At 33.6% G+C, this 17482-nt stretch overlaps 1 protein-coding gene across 3 annotated transcripts in view; it reads right to left on the bottom strand.

Moving 5' to 3' along the window:
* Nucleotides 1-210: 210 nt before the first annotated feature.
* Nucleotides 211-17482, bottom strand: part of CALCRL (calcitonin receptor like receptor) — a 103675-nt gene continuing 86403 nt past the window's right edge. For all 3 annotated transcript variants that reach the window (XM_049615367.1, XM_049615366.1, XM_049615365.1), the window contains 6 exons: nucleotides 16404-16557; nucleotides 14375-14435; nucleotides 14225-14291; nucleotides 9291-9509; nucleotides 9095-9136; nucleotides 211-3369 (listed from right to left, as the gene is read on the bottom strand). In XM_049615367.1, coding sequence (XP_049471324.1) covers nucleotides 3154-3369; nucleotides 9095-9136; nucleotides 9291-9509; nucleotides 14225-14291; nucleotides 14375-14435; nucleotides 16404-16557 — 759 coding nt within the window. In that variant the 3' untranslated portion in view covers nucleotides 211-3153. The remainder of the gene's footprint in view (nucleotides 3370-9094; nucleotides 9137-9290; nucleotides 9510-14224; nucleotides 14292-14374; nucleotides 14436-16403; nucleotides 16558-17482) is intronic.

Here is a 17482-nt window from a genome sequence, read left to right as displayed (position 1 = left end):
TTTAGAGTTTTCTAGCTTGAAAAACAAATTCACAATTTTTTTCAAATTCATAATATTTAAAAAATTGGTTTATGGGATGTTTTACTGGTTTATTGTAGATTTTAAAGAGGGCAAAAGAGATATAGTCATTGATTTTAGTAGTATTCCACTGACTGCTATAAACAGTTATGTGTATAAATTATTCAACACTTCAGTACACATGCGTGAAAATCAACTTTAACTCATAACTTTAATATTTTCATACAATCAAAAAATAGAGATGTACATTAAGTAGATATAATATGACTTATTTTAATTGATCAAAATATCTCGTTTGTGACTTACAGATAAAAGAAGTGGTGGTTTCTATTAGCAGGTTAAAACCAAAAGACAATGAAGTTCACACTTAAAATTATTAAGCCAATAAATACAGCACTACACCTACCACTAATACTATGTACACACTGCGTTACATTTGAGCAAACACCAAATTCCAGAATGGATATTTTATGAATGAATTCACTGGAAAATAACTTTAGAAAATGAAAAAGGACAAACTAGAATTTTTTAATTAAAATCTGACTTACACAAGTACTTACAGAAAAGTAGCAGATCTGTATTCTGAAAGGTAGAAATTCCCCAAATTAGTGTTTAGCTATCCCAAAAATTTGGTTTTAAAAAGTATTTATTTTATCTTTTCTTTATAAGTAAGATATAAAGGAGATCCTAGTTATCACTTCAGCTTTAGAGAAGTCTAATATTTGAAAATACTACTCGTAAGAAAATATGGCTACAAAACTGAGTAATTATTGGATGCCTTCATCTAAAAACTGTGCACTAAACAATTGTGAGCCATAAAAGAAATCTGATCTAAATTTAATATGATAAAAAAACAGAATAAAAGAAACACTGGAAAATGACAGTAAAATTTTTACTGTAATGCTGATGGAGAATTTGACAGAATTTTCTACTGTCATTTATGGTTGAGACTTGACAGTTTGTCTGGAAGAATGTGGAAATATGTGAGCAGTATGAAGCAAAGGATTTGAATCTTTGAAGAATAAGTAGCTAAAAAGTGAGTTTATTTAAAGGAATTTTTGTATTATTTAGACAGTGGCAAGTCGAGAACAGCCTGCATTCCTTCCTGTGACAGCTTGCTGTAAAATCCATAGATTTAGAAACAAACGACAAAATCTTTGCATGTGTACAGATGAATTATAACTATATTGACCAAGCCATTTAATCTGTTAGTTCTTACTAATTTAGATAATTTTCCTGGACAATTACAAATGACTTCAGAACTCACAATCTATTGACAGTTAAGAAAGAATCTATGATTACTCAGTCATTAGTTTAATCCATTTTAAGCAAATTGACACACTAGAAAAGCACATATGCATAGTAACTTGTCCTCCTCAAATTGAATTTTACTAGTTGAAGGCATTTTTGTTTTTCAGAAATTCCAGTGGAAAATAACATTAGGGGAACAACTGAATCCCATTTAAATGTCACTTTAATTCATTAGCAAGGCTTTCTTCCATCTTAATTTAATTACTCCCTAAATGTTCTGACAATTCTTCTTCACTGATGTATTCAAGTCTTTCACTGATTTCTAGTATCATATTATCATAGTAGCTCTAATAAAGCATTGTATATGATATATATGTATATATATTCTATTCCTCTAATTTTTTAAAAAGTCTGAACACTCCCAAAGCCATAAATGTTTATGCAGTAAGCGTCAGAAAAGTAATATTTTTAATGGTGTGAAAACCATAAGAATGGCAGATTGGCATTTTTTACGATAGGAATCCATTAACGTTACTGGATTAGAATGCAAGTTCATCGTCAAAATAAAAGGAGAAATATGTCAAACATACCTATTATTAAGGTATGAAAGCATCACCTAAGCTAATACAATAAAACAATGGCTTGATTTTTTTAAATAAATATTTTATATCTTATCATAGATATTTCTGTTCTCTTGGTTCTCAAACAAACTTCTGATGCTGGCATCTGGTTGTCTTTAAAATATTTACCAAATATAGAATTCCAGACTCTATTTTATTATAAAATCAGCCCAGACACAGTATCAGATATTAACATGCATACATTGTTACATTATGTATTTGTTTTTTTAAAAACTTACCTAGGTTGTACACATTTGATTTCAGACTATAAAATAGAATAACAGAGTATTTACAAGCTTATTTTTCATAACAAATTTTTTTTTACAAACTTCCAAGAAAATAAGAAATCCTTCACTGATTTCCTTCATGTAAAATAATTGCCAGTTTGTCTACACAGTAGAAATGGAAGGGGCAAAGTTTCTATTTACAGATACAGGGAAACTGATTCCCTCCCACTTGTGTAGTAAGATAGGAAAGTAGCTGACAAGGATGTTTTGTAATATCAACCAAGATATCCCCCTGATGATGCCAAAGTAAGATTGTATGTCTGACATACTATTCGTCAAACCTCAAAAACAGATATGACATTGGATATAACTGTGATGTATCAGCCAATGAGTAGCCAATAGCAATTCTACTCTATTGCTTTTCTTGGGGAGAAGTGGGTAAGCCAACAGAAATAATTACCTCTTTATGCAGTCCATTTGAAAGGGTAAATACAAAAAGGGTTAGAATACCTACTTGGTTAAAAAAAAAATCAACTGCACCAATGAATATGGGATGAAGATTTTTAAAACAAACAAATGAAAAGTTAATTTTCCCTCTAAGTCTATAGGCCTCAGCTAGGCCTGTTTAGCCAACAAGAGTAGAATCACGCCCGATGCGTATATGAACTTTACAGTCTTATTCACATGTGAATTTGTGCAGTGGTGTACTAGAGCTGGCACACACCAGCCTACAAGAGTTGACTGTCCTCATCTTTTCCCAGTTTCACACTCGGTGATGTCAGATTGGTAGACCGAAATTAGCCCTGGTGGGAATACACCATAGAAACTGGAAAAACATTACAAATCAAGGGTTTTTTTCCCCTCCCAAAGGGCTAGTTGTTAAACATTTAACAAAATACTACTGAATTGATGTGAGGCGTTTCTTTGTGGTATTCAAGAAATTCATTTTATACTGAAGTCTTCTGGTTGTAAAGTCATGGATCCAAGTCCTTGAGTTAGGAGTGACCCAAAATAGTTAAACAGTATTCCCGCTATTATCAATCATATAACTTTTCTGGTTTTAAGACAACATTTTCAATATCGTGGATGCTTTTTCCATTTAAGTGTTCACTGGGACAGTCATGACTGTATCCTGTACCATCACTGATTGTTGACACTGTGTAAGACGCACTGCGAAGAGCATCTGAATGGGAGAAGCTGTTTCCAAATTGGATTTTATATTGATTCCAATTTCTTTTCAGAATTGCTTGAACCTATCAATCAAAAAGAAACAGAAAGGACAAGAGCAATCCATTATCTGAAATAAAGATACTGTATTTAAAAGTAAAATATAATAATTTATGTAAAACTTTAGAAAAACCAAAAGCATTGATGTTAATTAGTGAATAATATTGCTTTTTTTTAATTAAAACATTAAATTGGAAACATTAGGAAATTTACAGTTAGGAAATTCGTTGCCTTGCTCTTTATTTTAGATTCCCTCGATATTTTTTTCATGCCTTATCTTTGAAGCTTTAATAATGCATATGAATGTATTATGGTCAAACAAGTAGTTAATCCAGACCCCCTTTTGTAAGATTGCGTGTGTAACATTTACTTTTATATCAGTATCTTAAATAATAGAATGAGAAGATAATTAGTAAGAGTATAAAAGAAGAGAGGAAGTATAAAAGAAAAAGAAGTTAGGGAAACAGGGAATATAAATCATCATCATCATCATCATCAACAGCAGCAGCAACTAGTTTTTACGGAGTGATTAACACATGCCAGGTATTGTGCTACATTCTGGAAAAAAAAGATCAGTGTTTTTGTCCTCCTGAGGCTTACTAGCCAGAGGGAAGAAAGCGTTCAACAGGTAATGACAAATGAGATGAGCCTGTGAAAACGTTTAGGAATGTTACCACTCCACTTTTTTTTGTTTTTGGATCTCCCTCTGACTGGATGAATTTGATGTTAACTGGCTTCCTTCTTCTCTAAAGCTAGAGATCAGGACTTGTAGGCCATATATAGTGACCTAGGTTTGAATCGAACATGAGACACAAAGGTGATTTTCTTCATACTGAATCAGTGAGTGGAAATGAGAATATTCAAATACATCTCCAGTTTGGCAACCTGGATGTTTCCAGGTGTCTGATGATTGGGCACACTGGTGTGGGACTCTGCTCCTAGGTTACGAGTGTATTAGCCACATCCCTGTGACCTAATCCAGATCTGTCCAAAACATGTGTAGCTTTGAACTGTCTTCCCCACACTATCTACTGCTCTTTGACCCTTTGCTTCCTCACAGGGAATTTGAGCATCACTGAAAACAACTTTCCAGTCATCCATGTGCTAGAAACATACTCATGCAATAATTGTTTAACTTTCTGCTAATATATAAAATTCCCCAACTTTTCATTCACTGTAATCGTGTAAAAATTAATATTAAACTTTAAAATAGGATGGCTTAGTTAAGTCTTCATTGTTTTATATAATAGATCAAGAAAACTTCTCCAAATTATGAACAATCTATTACTAATAGCTATTCCCAGGAGATCTTTTAATGAGAGAACTCAGTGGGATACTTCAAAGTCCTTTGAGTCTCCTGTTCTCTGTCACTTAAAATGGACATAAAGTTTTACTGTCTCACTTTATGTTTTAGCATGTAGAAAAACAGAAGACACAAATAGAAAGTCAAACCGTTTCTTTTTTTTAGTTTTATTTATTTATTTGAGAGAGAAAGAGAGAGAGAGAGCATGAGCCGGGGGTGGGGGGTGCAGAGAGAGAGGGAGAGACTGAATCCTAAACAGGCTCAGCAGTGTCAGCACAAAACTTGATGTGAAGCTTGAACTCATGAACCATGAAAATCATGACCTGAGCCAAAAACAAGAATTGGCTGCTTAACTGACTGAGCCACCCAGGGACTCCCTAAAGTCAATGGGTTTCTTTAGAATTCCAAATGAGTTACTAAAATTTCGGGTAGCTCTATTGTAGAATTTAAAAATTATGTAATTAGAAATGCAATAAATTGGTTTTAAAAATTGTATTTTATGAAATTCACAACCTCAGGACTTTCCAGTTTATTTCTTTATATATATTCTTCAGGACTTTCAAGTTTATTTCTTTATATATATTAACTATGTCGGAAAGGAATAATTTATATTCGTACACAAATAAAGAAATAAAAGCCTTTATGGGACAATGAATATATTTATCTTGCAAAAAAAATCATATTTTGTTTCCGTCATGGTTTAGTAATGTCTTTCTTAATTCTCCAAATAGCATATTTAAATTAAAGCAATTTAAAATAGGGGCACCTGGGTGGGTAAATATCTGTCACCTTTTGGTTAAGCATCCAACTTGTGGGTTCGAGATCTGTGTTGGGCTCTGTGCTAACACCTCAGAGCCTGGAGCCTGCTTATGATTCTTTGTCTCCCTCTCTCTCTGCCCCTCTCCTGCTTGCACTCTGTCTGTCTCTCAAAAATAAATAACACTTAAAAAATAAAGTAATTTTAAATAATATCTGCATACATAATGTCTTCAAGAGCATAAGCAAACAACAGATGAAAATGGTTTTAGAATGTGCCTTTTAAATATTCAAAGATTTACAACAAAAATGACGGGCAGATTATCTAGATATTCCTGATGGGAATTAGTTTTGATCCTTATTTTATGCTAAATTCATTTCTCTTCCCTTTGCTACTAAATGATGGATTGACTGAATACCTTTCCTATATAGTTTCTGTTTGAAAGCAAATGGAAGGTAGCTATATACAAAAGATTCTACATAAATGTTGGGAAGAAGTTGACAAGAATAAATATCATAGCTGTGAATGTATAACGTTTTTAAAAATGAAAGCTTAAATTAAATTCCAACAGCCAAGATGCCTTTTGAAATATCTGTTTGCTCTTGAAATATCTGCTTTGATTACAATCATCACCCTATTTCTTCCTTGCAACTAAATCATCAGAAAAGCCATGAAAGGTCAATTTCCTGAACTGTGGGGACATTTTTACTGAAGTTAAAAAGTGAACCTAATTAAAGACCTATGGGCCTTGTAGACTTCCTTTTGTTTATATTATTCTCTATAAGGACTTAAGTTTTTCATCTGCTTCCTCTAATATATATCACATCTATTCAACAGAACATTAAAGTGACCACTCTTAGTACACTTTTAATGAAAAAATTATGATGGGAAGAGATAACAAGGAGAATTGACATTGGAAGGGAAGGCGTTAAAGATATGAAAATGTTTTTTATTGCCTTACACATGAGTATTATATAAATAGTAAACCCCACTGTTTAGAATATAACCTTACAACATTATATGCCCATTAGCGCTTCATAAGGAAGCTATAACTCCTTAACCGAAATCAATTAAAAAATATTTAATAGAGCTTCATATAAAAATGCTACCTAGTTTTCATTAAAGAATGTAGGTTTGATTATTATCGATAAATCTTTTTGTTCACTTTATAAAAATACTCTCAGGTATTGTTTGATTTACTCCTGAGGCAAGGGAGGGCCCTTCTAATGACAAGAGCTCTAGTTTGTGCTAACAGTGCACATTTTGTCTGAGTGGGCTAGAGATGAGATGAATGTGGCCTGATAATTTGTCAAGCCACCATTATTTAGTGAGAAATGCAAATAGGAATATTTTGGATAAAAAAATACATAAAATTGTTACTTAAAAAGAAAGAAAGAAAAGAAAAAGATAAAGACTAAGCTAAAAGGAAGCTATTTGACCTCCCGTGGAAAGCAAGAAGGAGATTTAAGCTGGAGCAAGTGATTTTAAGAAGTACATGACATAGTTGGAACAACACAAAATGAATTTGGCAGCTGTGTCATCATGTTATGAGAGTGGGAAAAACTAAGAGGCAAAAGGACAAAAAAGGAGGGATTGTAGTATTTCCTAAGATGAGAAATGAGTCATCCACAAATAGAGACTGCATTTTGAGAGATGAAGAAAAGGGGACAGATATTGGAGATGTTGTAAAGAACCAAAGGATTTGGCAACAACTAGGCTCAAAGATTTTGTATTATTGTAATTTTTTGCTGCCAAAATTTTCTCAGTTTTAGGACATGGCAGAAGATCAAGGTCTCTGTCTCTTTTGCTTACACAGAAAGAGTGCAACAAGATTGTTAGGCATTAGTTTAGATATTCCCTGGGCAACCTTTCCAAATAAAAAGGCCAATTTGAGATTGATTCCAAAATGATTAATGCTCCTACGTGTATATATATTTTTGAAAATAAATGACTTGAAAGATCTAATAAGGAATCTATAATGTACTGATAATCTGTTGAGGGTGGGGCATGGTGATAAAATTTTAGATTCCTAGCCTACACTACACTAATCTTTGTGAGACTTGTGTAAGGAACTTGCTTTTTTTTTTTTTTTTAACTCCTTTAATAAAGTAGACACCAAGACTCCAGAAGGTTCAGAATATTGCCCAAATTATTATAGCCAGGAACAAAATAGCATCTTGGGGGTTTAAATGCATTGCTGTGTCTGTGCTTTTATTCTACACTGCTTCCTATCACAAAATATTCTACTAGTGATTATGTTTTGTACACTTAAAAATTACCCTTTAGAATAATATGTCATGTCTCTGCAGATGCAGAGGTGTATTGTTCATATTCCATGCATGTTCTTTGGCCTGTTGTCTATTTCTTTCTCATCTACCTTTAACTGTAAAATCCTATATTGGCAGCAAATAGGATTGTCTAATTCAGTTTATGCAGTCATAAATTTATAGAGGTACATAATCAATGCTATTTGAATTATATTATCAAAACAAATTATTTCTCTATTTTTCCTAATTTCATATTCTATCTATGCTTCTCATCTACTTCAGAAAGAGTCACCATTGTCTACTATATAGCAGAAGCATCATGGAAGCACCACCTAAAGATATGAAATATAGTCTCCCATGTTTGACAGTCCTACACTCCAATATAAATAATTAAGTGAAATAAAAATTTTTAAAAATCAATTTGATAAAATCAAACATGAAATTTCATTATTTGCTGAGAAAGAAATAAATTCTTGTTAAGCAAAGAAAACCAATATTTTATAGATTTTCATGACATGTACATGATTTCCAATGTTGATTTATTTGTAGGAATAGTTCTCATAAAGTTACACCAACTGGTTGACATGGTTCCCATCTGAAGCTTTGTGATAAGCTTCACAGTTACCAAGTATTTGAGTCTCACTCGGTGGCTCTCTAGATTTCTAATTTTGTTGAGTTTTCCAGTCCTCTAACAGATTAAAACTTGTCCGGTAGATTAAAAACAGATAAAGAGCTAAATCAATATAGCTCAAACCACTGAGCCATAACACCATTCATATGCATAAGAAATACGGTACCAGTTTGTAAAACACCTGAAACTTTCCACTTAGGGAAGCCTAGGATAAAAATGTTGAAATATCCAAGAGCATGTTGCCATGTTACAAATTAGAGCATTCTCTTCTCCGAAGTTTTCTAACTTACTGCATGTCCTCCCTGTATAACTGAGAGTTTAATTTTTTTTAAATCTTTTTGTAACCACCAGAAAACTATTTTCAAAGACCACATTGTGAGCTAGGCAAAACAAAAAAAGAGAGAAAGGGGGGAAATGAAAATGAGTCAATTCTATTTCATATTACAGTGTATGTTTTATGAGGGTGTGGATTGCCTAGCACTGGACCTAGGACAAAGGCCAGACTTAAAAAAGATTTGTTCAAATGGTAGGTGAAAGACTAGATAAATCAAAGTAAATGATAGACTCTTTTAAAGTGAGGCTGATTTTGCCCTACTCTTGAACTCCAGTATGACCCAAGCTTTTGGGTAGAAGAGTTACATCCATGAAAAGAGATCCTGTGGTTCTTTTTCCTGATCAAAATGGAATTTGAAGTAGTTGTTCCTAGGGAATGTGTGATTCTCTCTCTCTCTTTTTAAGGAAAAGATACATTGCAAATATAAAATGATAAAAGGAATAAAAACAATCACCATACCTCTCCATTAAAGAAGCAGAAAATTGTAGAAACCAAAAGACCCTGTAAAAGAAAAATAGAATTTTCTGACTCCAGATGGAAAAGATACATTATTTGTAACCAACTTGCTACGTACACAGTTAAGACTAAAACCAAAGCCACATGCAATTTAATACCAAATTTCACAAGCTGCCTTCCTGATTCAAGAGCACCATACCTGATAATGCATAAGGATGTGCATGATGTAATCATATATCTCCTCTGCAATCCTTCCTTCAGGTCTCCACGGAAGCAGCACAAATTCAATGCCAAGTAATGGCACCAGGATAAGTGTAGCTCTGACAGCTTTCATGTAGAGATTGGATTCTGCTTGGTGAGTAACTTTTAACTTGGTGATGAGAACACGTACAATGTTTAATAGAAAAAAAAGATTCACCTAAAAAAATAAAATGACATCATGAAAATTATTTCATATTTAATATTAAGAAGCATTTTTGAAGGATCCTTGAATTTATAAATCTTAGATTCTTTTCTTTATTTTTTTTTAATGTTTATTTTTGAGAGAGAGACAGAGACAGAGTGCAAGCAGGGGAGAGGCAGAGAGAGAGGGAGATACAAAATCTGCAGACGCTAGGCTCTAAGCTGTCAGCACAGAACCTGACGTTGGGCTTGAACTCATAAACCATGAGATCATGACCTGAGACCAAGTCAGATGCTTAACTGACTGAGCCACCCAGGAGTCCCAATCTTAGATTATTTTCAACGTACAAGAATATGTTCTACTACCAAGAATATATGTCCAATATATTAACTTGTATTTCTACAATTGTGATTTATTAATTTAACAAGTACATCAACTTTAATGGGCCTAGACTTTAGAAAAATAAAATTACGGCAGAATTAGTGTAGAACACCTTCAGTTAAATAATATATGAGAGTTTTTATCAATTCATTTTCTTATGTAATTTTTTAAAATTTCACTGTGGTCCAAAAACTAAATCTTTTCAACATTTTCAGCTCAAAGGAAATAATTGTTTATGACAAATGCTAATTTTTTAAAGTGTCTCCTCTGTATCACTGTCCATACTGGAACTTTCCAAATACATATTCTACCATAAAATAACCATTTTCATCTTTTTGGTTCCTTCTTCCTGTGTTTCTTTTTGTAGCAATAATCTTCATAACTCCCCAGTATAGTATCGTAAGCTTTTTTATCATTCTGAGGAGGCTGGTCACACACTAAATCAGCTGATGTTCAACCCAGATAATCCTAGAGATAAAATAATTTTGGCATCCCACAGGGACTTTTGTTAATTTCTTTCTGTAATTACATATTTGCTGTGTGTTAACAACTTTCCCCAAGACAAAACATTCTTTTTGAAAGGGAGACATAAAACATCAAAATACAGCAAGGATAACTAAGTTACTCAGGCAATGGACAGAGTTCTACTTTAATATATCTCTCTCTTTTGCTCTCTCTCTCTCTCTCTCTCTCAGGTTGAATACCACTTCTTATCTTCATTTAAGTCAAAATCTTTTACACTTGACTATTTTTCTCTGTGCCCATATTTATGCCTTCCATAGGATTAATGGCATTAACTCCAGAAGAGCCCCTCAGGACTCTTATGCTATTATGCTATGTTCTCTTTCCTTTTTCTTCACCCTGACTTCTAGTATCTGTGCTTTAATAATCTAAAACTTTTAAGCTACATACATACATACTTTATGTCTGCATACTTTAATAAATTGGAATAGTAATTATAGTATCTCATTTAATACAGAAAACAGTGAACAAATGCTTTTGCTGATTTAAGGCATGTGTTATGAAAATAACTGGGCATAAAAATATCCTACTACTATTCTTAGAGAATCTAATGGAACATATGCTCCAAAGATATACAGCTCACTACAATCCTGATGGAAACACATCTATGAAAAGTAACATGAGTTATAGACACAGGAATATCTCTGCTAAAGACAAAAGCAGAATAAGCCATTTCAACAGGTGTAAGAAGGAAACATGACAAATCAACACATCAGCTGTTATTCCACCCTTCTTAATATATTCCCTTCCTAAATACTCATTGTTGTTTAAAAGTGTTGATTAAATGGAAATCAGTACCAGTCCGTAGAAGAAAATATAATAATGCCCTTTATCTGCTTATAAATTTAGAATATAAAATATTTTATAATCCTTACAGAGAAAATCATAAATTATAAAATCAGTAGAAATGCTGCAATTTAGGTGTCCATTAAATGAAAATTTCTAACTGCAAACTGCTTCTCCAAAATGGCAAATCTAATTTAAAATGTGAAATGGGAAACTAGAAAGTCACCCTACTTTATTTTCTGCAAATACTCCCATTTATTTTGAATAAGAATAGAACAAGAATCTTCCATTTCAGACGAACCAGGTCTAAATCTCATGTATCTTAGCGCAAAACTAGTTAAGGTAAAGAAAAGAAACTTGTTTTTACCCCAATATGCATAAAGATCACATAGCTGGTGTGCACAACAGGACATTTTCATATCACGGTACCACCCTGGGAAACAGGGTGCATCAGCACCGTAGCTGTTGGAGGATTCCTGCAAGCCATTCCGATAGTAGAACAGCCAGCAATCACTTAACTATGTACTGAACGGACTTAAATATCTCTCACTAAACACAAATTAAATGGATCCCCTCTCAGCTTCCCTTTGGCAGGATCTCAAAAGTGCTGTAGCCACTTGAATTCCACCCAGCTCAAGGGGAAATGTGACAGGGGAAGTCTGAGTGGAAAGAAACCGATTGAGGTTGAAATATTTTATTTATAAAAAATGTACTTAAGCATGTGACCATATAAACAATTGCTAAGTCCCCTCCCAAGACCTTGGAATTGGCCAGAACCAGTGAGGAGCCCTCGAAATTAAACAGACAGAACAATTTATCCTGGTAGAAAAATAGGCTCCTGTTGTTTTGTTAAGCCAAGAAAATGGAAACAGTTTTATGCAAATAATGTGGATTTTCACTTCCTTTCCTACAGGGTAGATGGGTTATATTTCTGTGTGATATTCTACCCTAGCTGTACCATCTACTCTTCCCTCCCAAAATTGATGTGGAGAGGCTTTTCTAAGGATTTTGTTAGTTACGATTACATTTTTCATTTGCTAAGGTTCCTTTACTTATTTCCTGAACCTCTCTGATTTAAGCATTTGAATTAATACCCCTTTGCAGAATAGTCAGATCTCTTGTAATAAATTTTGCCTTATGTTCTGTAAGCTCCTGGGTGGCCCCAAAACGTGTCTTATTTCTTCTAACTCTCCTCAGAACAGAATCAGAGTATTATGTAGAAGTTACAAGAAACTTTTTAAAGCATTTTCTTTGGACAGTTTTTTGTTATGTTTTGTTTTTTTGTTTGTACTTTTTTTTTTTTTTTTTTTTTTTTTGTATTGTAGGCACTGGGTTAGCAGGATGCATCTCATATAATTCTTACAATAACCTATGAGGTATCCGTTCTTATTATTCCCTAACCACGGAAGAGACAACAAATGCACTGAGAGGTTAAATACAAAACAAAACAAAACAAAACAAAACAAAGCAGAACTTGCCCTGAGATACCCAGCCAGATGTGGTAGAACTAGGTTTCGGTGCAGGCTCTTTCAAAGAATACTAGGATATCTCAAGGTACAACTTAAACACAGTGTGTCGTGCATGTCCCCAGTAGGTGCAGGGCAGAAGGGAAGGAAATGTTTCTGCCTATGAAATTCTCACTAGAGTCTACATTACAGTATATTAAAATTTCCATAAATGATATAATAAATTCCATGTGTTGATTTTTGAACTGGCTATCTTATGTGGCCAGGCACAAATCAGAGGTTTGACATTTGTTAATGTGCTTTATACATGCCAGGCTAATTACTGTATATGTATTACCTCATTTAACTCTTTGTTAAAAGGATTTAAAAATCACTACTATAATATTCTTTATTTTACCAGTGAAGGACTTGAGACACAATGTAATTAGTTTAATTGCCTGGGGTCATACAGCCCGTCAAAGGTGGAAAAGGAGTTCAAGCCCAGGCCTTCAGCCTCCAGAAGTTTCCCTCTTAATTGTGACTTGTTTTTGACAATTGCTTGAACAGTGTTCAAACATAATAATATACTAACCTACAGCTAGCAAATATAGTAAAATAATAGAAGAATATTTGTCTAAAACAAAGCATTTGAAAACAAGGTTTAGGAGGCTCTGAATTTTGGCTGAGAAACATACCACCTTTATCTTTTTATATATAATTGAGTATCAGTTGTAATTACCATCCCAGAGAGTGTAATTACATTCTGGTCTCTAATGCTATATGAAAAAAAGTATGTTAATCTGGATTAATTTATTTCCCTATTGAAACAATATAATAAAAGCATTGAATGTGACTTCTGTTTCATTGTAACCACACTTAAAAATGTCCAATTGGTGTATTCATATTAAGTGATGATCATTATAATAATAAAACAATAGTTTAACCAATACTCTCTTTTTCCAAATTAAAGTCTTTTCTCTATGGGACTGTTACTCTTACTACCAACAAAGGTGTGTGGGTTTTTCCCATTTGCCATTCCTACTCACATCGTCTATACCCTCTGCCCTTCTCTTCTGCTCTGTGCCCCAGGAAACTCAGAGGCACCTCTAAAGATTGCACCATCGTTCAAGCTTTCTTGCTCTCTGATATTTGCTGCACTTAGCCAAAGGGAAGAACCAAGAAATCAGAGCATAGGAAAAGAGAAGTTTTGGTATTTCTTCCTTCTTCTTCTTCCCTACCAGGCTGTGGTTTTGGCAGTGGCTGTGTTCTTCCACTCAAATCGAGACCTCCTGTTGGGCCACTCCTCCTAGCAATGGTCTAAATCCGGTAACACTGTTCTGACCCCTCTTGGGGTCTAGCCCCATTAACAGCTTCCCACTGCCAGTCCTGGGTGCCTGGCCATCCCTTAGGAATTAGCTCCTGTTCTGTCCCTGCCTTCACTTCACATACAACACCTTTATTACACTGTCTTCAATTAGACACTGTGAACATGTCATTATTTCCCCCAGGATCTTGAAAGATATCATAGGCCAAATGATTCAGGAAATAAAGTTGAAATATGAACATCATGAAAAAAGGAAAATTTTAATTACATACCAGTAAAGCAGCACAAATTGGACCATGGATAATATAGAGGAGATGGGTATCAGAACTGATCCAGCAGCTTGGGGAAAAAACAGGAAAATTATGTTGAAGACTTTTATTTTACTTAGTTCCAATAGAAATCAGAAAGAGAGATTATCTTACTTGTCATTGTAATATAAGCTTCTCGCAACAGCATGTATACAAGCAGGGATCAGTGGAAATCCTGTAAATATCAAATGAAAAGAAAATAAACAAGCAACTTTCTCTGTAGATGGAATTTCTAAAATGTGTCATAAAATATGAAACTCTGAGTACTCTCGGAACAAACATAACTGGTCACTATATGTTTATTGAATAAATATTATGAAGTATTTGTTATTTATATATTCAGGTGTGTGTGTGTGTGTGTGTGTGTGTGTGTGTGTGTGTGGTTTCTTCTAATAGAAGTCATTTTGAATCCATGGACTTCAGAGCCTAAGTCCATAATTTTACTGCCTAAGCCCCAAGACTTAGAAGAATTCAATAGATTTTCTTTTTGTAAGTTACTTCTTTACTTATTTTGAGAGAGAGAGTGCAAGTGGGGGAAAGGTAGACAGAGAGAATCCCAAGCAGGCTCCTTGAACAGTCAGCTCAGAGCCTGACATGGGACTTGAACCCAAAAACCATGAGATCATGACAGGATCTGAAAACAAGAATCAGATGCTCAACTGACTAAGCCACCGAGGAGCCCAAAGAATTCATATATATTTTCTATGATATGGAATTGGCCAATACTTAGTAGATAGTCAGATGTGGGAAGAAGTTGAGACTGATGAGATGAAGAAAAAGAAAAAGATTATATATATATATATATATATATATATATATATATATATATATCAGATATTTGTTTTTACCATTCTAAATCAAATTTTTCCAAAATGAAATGAAAAAATGTTTTATAAAGGTAACCTTACTAAATATACTGAATATACTAAAGAGTGTGTGTGTGTGTGTGTGTGTGTGTACATACCTCCATCTATCAGTGTCTATTTGTTGTCTGGCCGGATAGATAGGCAGATTGATATATGATAGGGAAGTATAATTTCAGTTATGTTTCCGGAAACTAGCCCAATTGAATTCATTTTAAGCATTATATATTTTGCATTATTCTACTTATTTTTAAAAATATGCTAGGGGGCACCTGGGTGGCTCAGTCAGTTAAGTGTCTATCTCTTGTTTTTGGTTCAGGACATGACCTTATGGTTTGTGAGTTCAAGACCTGTGGCAGGATCTGTACTGAAAGCACAGAGCCTGCTTGGGAGTCTCTCTCTTCATCTCTCTCTGCCTCTTCCCTGCTTGCACTCTCTCTCTCTCTCTCTTTCAGGATAAATAAATAAAATAAATGTGACTTTAAAAAAAATAAATAAAAACATGCTAGAAGCACAAATCAAGAAACAGGATTTTAATTACAGAGAACAAACCGCTGATTACCAGAGGGGAGGTGGGTTTAAGTAGGTGATGGGGATTAAGGAGTGCACTTTTCATGATGAACACTGGGTGATATATGGAATTGTTGACTCATGATATTGTACACCTGTAACTAATATAACACTGTATGTTAACTAACCAGAATTAAAAAAAAAACTTAAAAATAAGAAGAAAAAGATAAGAAAATATGCTAAAAGTGTATCATTATTTGCTTTGTGAATGATACCATGTCAGAAGATTGTGTGGAAAAATAGATCTTTTGTGTGCCTTTATTCAATAACTGATCCCTCTACCCTTACAATAAAATGATATTTTTTAAAAAACAAACTTTTTCAGAGTGGAACTTCAAAGCTGGTTAAGCCCAATGCCCTCATTTTGCACATAGGAATAAGGAGATTCAGAATAATACAAAGACTAGATCCCTAATTCATGATTCCAATTCTATTGTGTTAGCCACTGCTTATTCAGCCAAGATACACATTGGAATATTAAATAGAAAAAAAACAACAACAACATTGTATTATTGACCTTTTGACTACTGAAAACAATGAGTCAGTGGTACTTTTAAAAATATTTCAACTTACAGCAATAATCAAAGGTTAGTTGCCTGATGTTGTTTAAGAATGATTAATAATAAGGAAAATTGTATTTCAGAGGAACTCTGCATCTTCCAAGAGCTTTCTTGAAAGGTGAGGCAGCACATACCTGTAATGGCACTTACCCCAGCCAAGCAAATAATACCACATCAAGTGCTGCTTTTCCGCAAACACAGCCACCACAATGAGTGTGTGTAGGTAAATGCCTTCACAAAGCATCCAAAAGTAGTTACAGCCCATCAGGTAAAGATGAATGAACTGAGATACTTTACAACTAATCTGTGAGAAAAAAAGAAAGAAGAAAGCAATCAGTATTTATGAATTCACATGTAAAGCAGTAGTCTAGTTTAACTTAGTTATACAGAAATATGGAATTTTCTCTCCTCTACACAAAATCTTATGCGCTAATGATTAAGACTGTAAAATGCCAGTCTTCATCCTGATCTAATTGTGCCTCAAAAGTTTTTAGCCACTGACTCTAAAGATATATAATGATATATATCCCAAGAAATGTGTAAATTCCAAATTTATTACATTTAGTGGATGTGTATTTTCCAAATACGCTTTTTCGTGAAAAGTGCCCAACAATTCAAAGTCTTGCATATAACTGCTATCAATGCAACTACTTAGTGAATAATAATCTAGCGAGCCATATTTTATCTTATTCATAAATGAGGTTGAGGATTTCATGTAAGTAAAAAAGAAGAAAAAAAATATGATTTCCTTCCTCTTCTCCTGAGATCTCCACTTTCTCTTCTCTCTTCTTAGGGATAGGAAGAGGAAGGTTCAAATACAGGGTAAATATGAAGAAGGAAGAGATATATTTTACTCTCTTAGAAAGGAGAATAAATTTAAAGCTCTCCCAGAAATATACGGCCAGTCACTCTCATGAGCTCCTAATTATCTGTTCAATAAATATTTAGTGGCAATTATCATTATTTTTGATATAAATATTTTTTTCACTAAAAAGAAAGCTGGAAGTGAAATACATGGAAAATAAATACTTTGTTAACATAGAATAGTAATCATAACATTTGCATATTAGGTAGCTTAAAGTATTTTTTATATATTGTTTTATTTAATCTTTAATGCTGTGTGACACAATTTATCACTAGGCACATATCTCATGGATAGAAAACTGAGAGAAGTTAAGTGATTTGCTAATATTCATATAATATCAACCCAGGTTACACCCTGAACACAA

Source organism: Panthera uncia (genome assembly GCF_023721935.1).
Source record: "Panthera uncia isolate 11264 chromosome C1 unlocalized genomic scaffold, Puncia_PCG_1.0 HiC_scaffold_3, whole genome shotgun sequence".
NCBI lineage: Eukaryota > Metazoa > Chordata > Mammalia > Carnivora > Felidae > Panthera > Panthera uncia.
Note: the sequence above shows the minus strand (reverse complement) of the source record. Positions and strands in the feature narration are given on the sequence as shown.